Source organism: Mastomys coucha, unplaced genomic scaffold, assembly GCF_008632895.1.
Source record: "Mastomys coucha isolate ucsf_1 unplaced genomic scaffold, UCSF_Mcou_1 pScaffold5, whole genome shotgun sequence".
Taxonomy (NCBI): Eukaryota; Metazoa; Chordata; class Mammalia; order Rodentia; family Muridae; genus Mastomys; species Mastomys coucha.
Window position 1 is genome coordinate 54,735,457 of NW_022196911.1, and position 10,340 is coordinate 54,745,796.

A 10,340-nucleotide genomic window follows, 5' to 3' on the forward strand; every position below is an offset into this window, starting at 1 on the left:
AAAAAAAAAAAAAAAAAAAAGGAGGAAAGAGTTGTTTCGGCTCATGAATGAGCCAGAATATTATGGTACCATTATATGGTAGAGAAGTCTACGCACATCATGATGGCTAAGGAACGAAGGAGGAAGAGAGCAAGAGCGAGGGGGAAAGAGACAGACACAGACACACACAGACAGAGACAGAGAGACAGACAGAACAGTATTTCAATATCTCCTTAAGGTCATCCCCATTAGTGCCCATGCACCCTACGTGTCTTCCTGAGGTTTCACCCCTGCCCATGCGTCCCATGTGTCAGAGGTTTCACCCCTCCCCATAGTTTGAATGTGTAGGCATGGGGCACATGTAGGATCTAGATCCTGAGAGAGGCTGCACTGTGATGTCTGATTCTGTACTTGCTATGAAGGTTGGGGCGCTGCGGACTGTCCCATCAATGCTGCTTTGACATCTCCTCCGTCCTGAGCAGCAGCCAGAAGCTGGTGGAGCTGGATCTCAGTGACAATGCCCTGGGGGACTTTGGAGTCAGATTGTTGTGTGTGGGACTGAAGCATCTACTCTGCAACCTACAGAAACTCTGGTGAGTCTGGTCCACCTACCTCCCTGAGGCAGACCTGCTATGGAGGTCCCTTTCAGGAACTCTGCTTTAGGGAGACACAATGAGCCATCAGCTCATGTGGAAGGACGAGAATATTCTCCGTGGCCTAGAGGACTTCCTGTGCTCCCTTCTGCTAGCTTGCCAGTCTTTCAGTCAGCCAGGGATGCTGTGGGGGAAGTTATGTGTGAAAACACAGTATGTGTGCGCGTGTGTGTGTGTGTTTATAAATCATCAAATAAACTATGCCTGTCTTTAAGATTCCTGAGAAAACAGAAGCACTGCAAAGCATTATGGTAGAACGATTTTGAGAGTTCATAATAAATCCTCACACTAAATAGAAAAAAAGCAGTGCTGCATTTATTGTGTAGGGTCCTTAATGAACACTTCTAGGAGACGAGAATTCTAAAAAGATAAGAGTGCACTTGAGGGCTGGGAATGCAGCTCAGTTGATAGGGTGCTTGCCTAGCATATGTTTGACCAAGCCAGCAAACCAGATGCGGTGGCAGAAGGATCAAAAGCTCAAACTCATTTTTGGTTGCATATTTTTTGGCCAGCCTGGGCTACATGAGACCCTGTCTCAAAACAAAAACACAAACAAACAAAACCAAAAAGAAACAAACCCCCATCTGATCAGGTGTCGTTGGCTCATAGTTCATCACCATGATTATAGAAAACAAACCCAAACCCACAACAAAAAAAGAAATCAGACTAGTGTTAGTAAGGGCTTGGAGAACTGGAGCTTTTTGTCTCTCTAGTGCAGTTCTGAACTTGTGGGTGGAGACCCTGTTGGGGGTCAAACAACCCTTTCACAGGAGTTGCCTAAGAGCATCAGAAAACACAGGTATTTACAGAAGCAAAACCACAGTCATGAGGTAGCAACGAAAATAATGTTCTGGCTGGGGGTCACCACAACACGAGGGACTGACTGTGTGAAAGGGTTGGAGGGACTGACTGTGTAAAAGGGTTGGAGCACTAGGAAGGCTGAGAACCCTTGCTCTAGCAGGAATGTAAAACAGCAGCAAGCAAGAACGGAAAGCATGCCCACCAGCACGGTGATTCTCACACGAATGTGGACCTGCACTTGATCCACGTGTTTTTGGGTGTGTCCTCTGGTTGTGCAACCCGGTTTGCACGCATCAAGTCCAGAGCATGTCAGTAACGGCAGTCAAAGGTCAGAAACTTCTCAGTGTCTGTTGACGGGCAATGGTCAGAAGGTGCTTCTGCACATGCGCAGCTTTGAACAAGTTGGGACACTCGCTAAAATCTTCACGAGCCTTGGGGGTATAATACTAAGTGAGATAAGCCTATCACAAAGGGCAAACAGTATGATTTACAGTTATATAACATTACTTAAATTCATTACATAGGGCATAACAGCAGCTTCCAGGGACTGGGAAGGAAGGAATGGGAAGTTTCTGTTTGTTTGCTTGTTCAGTTTTGTTTTAACAGGTAGAGAGAATTTCAGTTTTGTAAAGTAAAGGTGATCAGAAATGGATAGTGATGGTGGCTGCTCTTAAAGACTCTGAGTTCTTCTCCCTCTCCCTTTCCCTCTCCCTCTCCCTCTCCCTCTCCCTCTCCCTCTCCCTCTCCCTCTCCCACCCTTCCTCTTCCCTTTTCCCCTCCGCCCTCCCCTTCCTCTTCCTCCTTCTCTTTCTTCTCCCTCTTCTTCTTCTGGTGCTGGGGGCTGGACCTATGTCCTCTCACATGCTAGGCCCCACCCCTTTCCCTTTTTCATATTGAGCGGGGTCTTGCTAAGTTGCCCAGGTACCCCTTAGCTTTTGATCCTCTTGCCTTAGCCTCCTGAGTAGCTGGGACTGCAGGTCTTTGCTACCAGGCCTCAATAAAATTCTGCTCTGAAAGTGGTTAAGATGACAGATTTTACCCCACATACATTAAAAACCTGTTTTTATATTATTAGTGTGTGTGTGTGTGCACGCGTGCGTGGGCACTCACATATGTGCATGCCATGGAGTTTGTGGGAAGGTCAGAGGACAACTTTTTGGAGTCAGCTCTCTCCTATTATGTGGGTTCTGGGATTAAACTCAGGCTGTCCGGCCTGTAACAAATGCTTTTACTCTCTGAGCCTTCTCCCTTGACCCCATATGTACATTTTATTTCAATAAAATAGATGAAGGGAGCAGGAGAGATGCTCTTGTGCAGGAGTGGACTCACTGCCTGTTACTTACCTCAAACAGGGGAGGGGATGAGAACCCTGTGCAGCTAAGGTGCAGATTTTAGCCGAGGAGGAGGCAGTAGCAGGAACAGTCTCCTAGCCCTGGTGCAGAGTACATGAGAGATGGCACTGACCTTGTCCCCTCTGCATGGAAGGTTGGTCAGCTGCTGTCTCACATCTGCGGGTTGTCAGGATCTCGCATTGGTTCTGAGCTCCAACCATTCTCTGACCAGACTGTACATTGGAGAAAACGCCTTGGGAGACTCGGGAGTTCAAGTTTTGTGTGAAAAGATGAAGGACCCACAATGTAACTTGCAGAAGCTTGGGTAAGTAAGTCAAATTCTTTTTTGGAGACAGTTTATTTGGGAAGCACAGATGGGGCCCCTCTAGAGAAGGTTCATCTGCTGGAGATGAAGGTGGGAATCACATCATCATCATCATCATCATCATCATCATCATCAGCAGCAGCAGCAGCAGCAGCAGCAGCAGCAGCAGCAGAAGTGGTTTGAAGCTCCAGCTTCTTGTAGCACACAGTTGGGATTCTGTACTGCAGATTCAAGTAGCCGTGGGCTTAAGCCAGCTGTAGGTTAAAAGTATTAGGAAATATTATGTCTGTGCTTAACATATATGAACCTTCCTCTGTGACATTATTCTCTGAACAACTCAGCATAACTACTTACAGTGTAGCACATATGGCCATGACAGGTACCAAAGGCAACCTAGAGATAAGTACCATGGGAAGATGCGCAGAGGTGCTATGCAGACACTGTACCATTTTACATGAGGGACATGACCATCTGCAAATTTTGGCACCTGTGGGGGTGTCTTGGGGCCAGTTACCCAAGGACACTGAGGGACAGTTGTATCACTGCTGATGAGATAGGTCTACTGACTTACGGCTTTAGAGTCAGAGCTTCTTAGGAGTTGGCATCTCTACTTCCCCCAAGCGCAAAGCTTGCTTCTAAGAGTGCACAAGAACGATGTCCCGTTTAAGGTGTGAGCACTGTCAAGAATACAGACGACTTCTGCAAAGCAGGCCCTCTGCACTGAGTCCCCACCCCCAACAGCAGCTTCTTAGATTCTGGGCCCTTCGCCACAGGGCTGGGAGCAGCAGCTCCAGTCTCTGGTTCCCAAAGACGACCTCATACTTACATGGCACAGATGTCTTTAAATCCTCAGCTGTGGTGTAGCTCAGCATCAGCACCAGTCCAGCTGTGCTCTCTCAGGTAACAGCTGGATTGTGGATCTTCCTCTTGGCGTCCAGACCTGCAGACACAGTGAGGCTTTTGCCGTCTGTGGCAGGCCACTCTGCTTTCAGGATGGTTTCCTTATGTCTGGTAGTTTTTTGTTTTGTTTTTTATTTAACTTTTTTTTTTTAAATTCACTACATCTACTTATTTACTTACGTATTTATTCATTTACTTATTTAGTGTGCACCGCAGTACACGAGTAGAGGTCAAAAGAACTTTATGAAGTCGGTTCTACTTTTACATGGACTCCAGGGATGGAATCAGGTCATCTATGCAGTCAGTTCTACTTTTACATAGACTCCAGGGATGGAATCAGGTCATCTGGCTTGGCAGCAAGTTCCTTTACCTGCTGAGCCATTTTGCTGGCCCCACATCAGGTTTTTGAGGTTGGAATTCTGCAGCAAACAAAAACACAGACCACCAGCTAGTGGCCACTCACCGCCCTCTCTTGATCCTTGTGTGAATCAGCTCATTTGACCTCAAGGAAATCCAGCTAAATAGTTATCAAAGCCTATATTTTGAAGAGGGGAGAACGAGGCTCAGGAGTATCAGATCTTTGCCTGTAGCTGCTGGCAAGGAAGTAGACACTCTCGTGGGAATTCCTTGGCCCTCAGCCTGGTTATGTTTTGCAATTGTACTCTCTTCAGGACTTTGGCAGTTGCTCCTAACCTTACCCCATCTCTGCTGAATCAGCTAGGAAAGGCTAAATGTCGATATCTATAAAACAAACAAACAAACAAGCTAATGTCTTTATTGATACATAACTGATCGAAATGGCAGTTAGATAAATATTTAGGGCACACTATAACAAGCCTAACATAGTGGTACAGGCCTTTAATTGCTGGACTTGGAAGGTAAAGGCAGGTGGATTTCTGTGAGTTTGAAGCCAGCCTGGTCTACATATTGAGTTCTAGGACAGCTAGAGCTGTATATAAGACCCTGCCTCAGTAAAAGATAAACACAGCAAAATGAGTCTGGAGATGTGGTTCAATTGTTAGTTTGTTTAGCATGTATTATGCCTTCCATCCCTAGTTCAGAATAAAGTGGGTTTTATGGTACACACATGTAATCCTAGCACTTGGATGGGAAAAGCAGGATGATCAGAAGTTCAAGGTCATAGTAACCTAGGGAGTTTGAGACTAGCTTGGGCTATATAAGACCATGTCTTAAAAAAAAAATACAAAAAAACCAAAATCCTAACACTGACAAAAGACTTTTTCTGAGGGGAAAATCAATTATCCATAATTATTAACCAACAGTAGTTGTAAACTCTAATACTTCCTTGGGCTTGTCCTGTTAGCACAGCCTCAGACATTACCAAATTGCTTTCCTAGAATGTTAAGGTGCTGCCATGGTTTTGCAAGAGCATGTGGCTTCCGACACTCTTTGTTTGATCAAAGGATGTGATTTGGCCTCTGAGCTTTCCAGGTACCTCAGACTCTGTTGTAGGTGCCAATGGTGGAAGTGACCTTATGACGAGAGGGAAGGGGTGATCCACTAGAGCACAGAACAGAATGCAGTATGTGTTGCTCATGTCAGTCCTTCGCTTAGCTCTTGCCTTGAGCTTTAGTTCATCCATCACTTCCTCTTCGAGTTCCTTTCCCCATGTTTTCTTGTTGATTTGGTAGCTTCCTCTTCTGTAAATTCTGCACTGGCTTCTCTTCCTGTGATCTTTGGGTTTTGCCACTGATTTTCTATTAATTGCATCTACACTCTCTGAGATATCTTATGTACCTCTAAATACCAATGACCACTCATAGGCAAATGTCTTCCCAAGTAGATCTCACACCCTGATACCACTTATGAGGTGTTTTGTTTTTGCTACAAAAACAACATTAAAAAAAAATCTTTCTGCCTCTAGAAAAAGCCACTTACAAACCTGGCAAGCAAAATTTGAGAAACCATGTTATATTCACAAATACCCATCTACCCATATGCCCATACATTGTCAATTGCTTTATCAAGCCACATATTGGTTCATGAATTTACTTACCAATATATTTAGCCAACTACCTATCTTTTTATCCAAACATTCTGTATGTCTGAGTTTACTAAGGTTGCTATAACACAGTATCCAAAACATAGTGGTGTAGACAACATAAACTCTCTCCCAATTCTTGAGGTGGGGGTTAAGGAATTAGCAGAGCTGGTGCTTCTGAGGGCCATGAGCAAGAGTACATTCTTTTGTCTCCCTTACTGGAAGTCTTTGGTACCTTGTCTTGTAGAGGCATCTCTTGATTGTGGCCTTCATCATCACACAAGCTTCTCTCCGTGCCTCTGCGTGTAACACTGAGCCCCAAATTCTGGTTCTAAGATTGTATTTATTTATTTTTAAAGATGTGTTTGAGTGTGTTTGGGGAGACCATTGCATATAAGTACAGTGCCAAGGAGATGAGAGGGGTCATTGGACCCCCCTGGAATTAGCATCGTAGGTGGCTGTGTTCTGTCTGACATGGGTGCTGGGTACCAAACTTGGATCTTCTGGAAGAGCAGCAACCCCTCTTAACTGTGGATCCACCTCTCCAGCCAGAAGCTCGGGTTCTGATGAGGATTTCAGTCACGCCAGATGTGGGCCTACCTAGTGACCTCACCTTAATTGATTACAGTTGTGAGGTTGTGAGGTTTGGTGCCCAGTTATGGTCACATTTTAAAGAACTGGAATTTCAATATATAAAGTTTCTGGAAGAACAAAATTCAACCCAATACTGTAGTTAGCTATTCAAACTGCAAACACAATAGAAGTATTTTTCTTTGACTGGTTTTTCATTTATCTGGATACATTTCCATATGGCTTCTAGTTTGGAGCACAAAAAAAACCATAGTACCTACCACCAGCATTTATCTGGCTACTCATTAAGTCAAGAACTTCTGGATATGTTTCTACATTTTTACTGTTACATGTCACTCTGTAAAGCACATGCTTGTATATGGGACTCCATGCATGTGGGTGTGCACATGTGTGTATGTTTCTTTCACAATAGGTTCTCTAGTGCACAGCATGAATGAACTAAAAATTTTAGCCATTTTATATATTATTATCTTCTCTTGAACTTTACCATATTATGTTCTAGTCTCTGGTTGCATAATATATTCTAATCTCACTTCCCCTGTGCTACAGAAGTGTCACACATGGACACATAAACTGGGCTTAGCTATTATAACCCCCTTTCCGTCTGCCACTGTTAGATCCCTCCCTGTCCCTGCTGGAACCCGCTGAGTGCAGGCAGGGCTGCCCAGAGGTTTCCCAGAAAATTCACAGAGGGCACTTACACACTTCACTACTCTCAGTTCCTCCTTTGTCTTGTCTTGTCTTGTCTTCCTTCCTCTTTTCCTTTGGAGAAAAACCAGCCTTCATCCCACTTTCCTCTGGTTCTGTATTGTATTAAACTAGTTTTATGTTCCAAACACCTGGCCTGTTCGTCTGCTTTCCCTTATCATTCACAATCTTATGGAAGTTTGGATCCCGTTCTTTCCATTGACAAGTAGGAAGCTCTCATTTATTTTTCAAGTAATTATTCTGGTTGGCAATTATGCTAATTATTTATTTATTTTTTATGGTGGGTGTGTGTGTATTGGTGGGTGTGCATGCCATGCCATGCATGTAGAGAGGTCAGATGACAACTTGTAGGGTCATAATTATTCTCTTCTTTCTTTCACCTTGTGGGTCATGGGGTTCAAATTCAGATCATCAGGTTTGGCAGCAAGAGCCTTTTTCTACCAGTTCATCTCCCCATCCTCAAATAATTATTCTGATCTCTGTTTTCCTAACTTAAAAGTAGATCTATGGCCAGGCGGTGGTGGCTCATGCCTTTAATCCCAGCACTTGGGAGGCAGAGGCAGGTGGATTTCTGAGTTTGAGGCCAGCCTGGTCTACAGAGTGAGTTCCAGGACAGCCAGGGCTACACAGAGAAACCCTGTCTCGAAACGCACCCCCCCCAAAAGTAGATCTATGACAGCTGGGGATGTAGCTTAGTCAGCAGAGTGTTTGCTTAGCATGAACAAAACCCTCAGTTTAATCATTAGCACCTCCTAAGTAGGGTGTGGTGGCATGTGCTTGTAATCCCAGCACTCCAGGAAGGATCAGTTTAAAGTCATGCTAGATTATACTGCAAGTTAGACACCATTCTAGATACTGTCTCAAAAAGAAACAAGAAAAGGAATAAAAACAACACTCCTGTCTTGAGTTTGTAATGATGAAATAAGACAATCACACTCGATGCCAGTATCCCACACAGGAAGTGGCCAATACCATTGGAATGTCGGTTTTCATCAGGAGGCAGCTTTAGGGAACAAGGAAGATTGCTGACAAGTAGAAAAGCCACACTTCCGTGAATGCAGCAAGTAGCATCCGTGTTCAAGACACAGAGCAAAGTCACCCAGTGACTAGTGCCTGTATAGCACACTTCAGGAAGGAAGGGTTATTGTGGTTCACACTGTTAAGGTACAGCTCATCACGGGACGGGAGAGAAGGGGAGGCACGGCGGCAAGATCATGAAGCAGCTGATCAAGCTGTGTCTATAAACAGGAAGCAGAGAGAAGAGTACTGGTGCTCACTTCATTTTTCCCATTAATTTAGTCTGGGACCCCAGCCCATGGGATGGTGCTGCCCACATTTAAGGAAGGGTCTCCCACTTTAGTTAACCTAATCTAGAAAATTCCTCACAGATATGCCCAATGATTTGTCTTGAGAGTGATTCTAGATCTTGTCAAGTTGACAATCAATACATAAACTGTCCCATCTGGATTGGCTGGAACTGAGCTATTACCTTTGCGTAAGCCGACATTATACCAGGCATTAAACATACTTATCCCTCAGCCTCAATGATCACCAATATCCTAATCACTCGACTTTGACGTTGTCTTCTTTTCTGAGGTGCTAGGAATGGGACACAGGACTGTACACATGCTAGGCTTGGATTCAGGCGACCCCATGACAGTGGGAGATTGTTCCTCTCCGGGAGGATCTGGAAGCAAAGCTTGGGTCTGAGCCTGGCTTACAAGGCACACACGCCCTCTGGTGGTCTATTCCCTCTAGCCAGGCCACACCTCCTGAAGGAGAGGATGAACATCACCACAAGCAGTCAGTGAGTCTGTAGAAAAGTAAATCAAAAATTCCTGGACTGTTGTGGGGATCCAGAGGCGAAAGCTCCTGCCGTCAAGACTGACAACCTGAGTTCAATTCCTGGGACTCACAGAGTGGAAGGTGTCTTAGTTAGGGCTTCCAATCCTGGGAAGAGACACCATGACCAAGGCAACTTTTATAAAGGTAAACATTCAACTGGGGCTGGCTTACACATTCAGAGGTTCAGTCCATTATCATCAAGGCAGGAAGCATGGCAGCATCCAGGCAGATGTGGCGCTGGAGAAGGAGCTGAGAGTTCCGCATCTTGATAGGAAGGCATCTAGGAGAAGACTGTTTCCAGGAAGCTAGGAGGAGGGTCTCCAAGACCACCCCTCCAACAAGACCACACCCACTCCAACAGGGCCACACCCACTCTAACAAAGTCACACCCCCTAACAGTGCCACTCCCTGGGCCAAGCATATTCAAACCACCGCAGAAGGAAACAACCAATTCCACAAAGTTGTCCTCTGATCTCCAAACATGTGAATGCTCTCTCTCTCTCCTTCTCTCTTGCCCTCGCTCTTGCCCTCGCTCTCGCCCTTGCCCCCCCTCTGGCTCTCTCTCCCTCTCTTTCTCTCTCTCTCTCTCTCCCTCTCTCTCCCTCCCTCCTTCCCTCCCTCCCTCCCTCTCTCTCTCTCTCTCTCTCTCTCTCTCACTCTCTTGCTCTCGCTTTCTCTCTCCTGCTGTCTCTCTCCTCTCTCATACGAGCAGAGCCTATACTGAGACCACTGTCCATCTCTCCTGTGGGATTCAGAGACATGGAGTCATGTTTCAGATTACAGTCAAGATGCTGGCTTGTGACCTTTAAGTTGGAAGGATGCAGTTCCCAGTGACGCACAATGTTGGAGAGTGCCTGGGTACTGAGGACTCCTTCTCTTCTTCCTATAGGTTGGTGAATTCTGGCCTTACTTCGATCTGTTGTTCAGCTCTGACCTCTGTGCTCAAAACCAACCAGAACCTCACACACCTCTACCTACGAAACAATGCCCTTGGAGACATGGGACTCAAGCTCCTCTGTGAGGGACTTTTGTACCCCGACTGTAAACTACAGATGCTGGAGTGAGTCCATGGGCTGCCTGAGGTGATGGGAACATGTGGTGTGAGGCTGTGGAGAGACCCTGAGGTGTGAGGAGCTCCTGGTCTCCCTGTTCTCCCAGTGAGAACTGGGAGGTTTCTAGATGGTGTACAGCTTAAAAGTTGAGCC

The 10,340-nt window shown here is 45.6% G+C and overlaps 1 protein-coding gene and 1 long non-coding RNA gene across 6 annotated transcripts in view; one reads left to right on the plus strand and one right to left on the minus strand.

Annotated features, from left to right (window-relative positions):
* Nucleotides 1-10,340, plus strand: part of Nlrp3 (NLR family pyrin domain containing 3) — a 24,640-nt gene that overhangs the window by 12,611 nt on the left and 1,689 nt on the right. For 3 of the 4 annotated variants that reach the window (XM_031353426.1, XM_031353427.1, XM_031353428.1), the window contains 3 exons: nucleotides 402-572; nucleotides 2,919-3,089; nucleotides 10,025-10,195. In XM_031353426.1, the coding sequence (XP_031209286.1) occupies nucleotides 402-572; nucleotides 2,919-3,089; nucleotides 10,025-10,195 (513 nt within the window). Of the gene's footprint in view, nucleotides 1-401; nucleotides 573-2,918; nucleotides 3,090-10,024; nucleotides 10,218-10,340 lie in introns of all 4 variants that reach the window. The other variant, XM_031353431.1, reaches the window with a different exon arrangement.
* On the minus strand, nucleotides 3,090-10,087 carry LOC116078317. Of its 2 annotated transcripts, none has more exons than XR_004113503.1 (5): nucleotides 9,975-10,087; nucleotides 9,307-9,426; nucleotides 3,916-4,029; nucleotides 3,661-3,766; nucleotides 3,090-3,343 (listed from the first exon to the last, which is right to left on the minus strand). It is a non-coding gene; the product is annotated as an uncharacterized LOC116078317 (long non-coding RNA). The 2 variants fall into 2 exon arrangements; XR_004113504.1 differs by having other exon boundaries at nucleotides 9,939-10,071.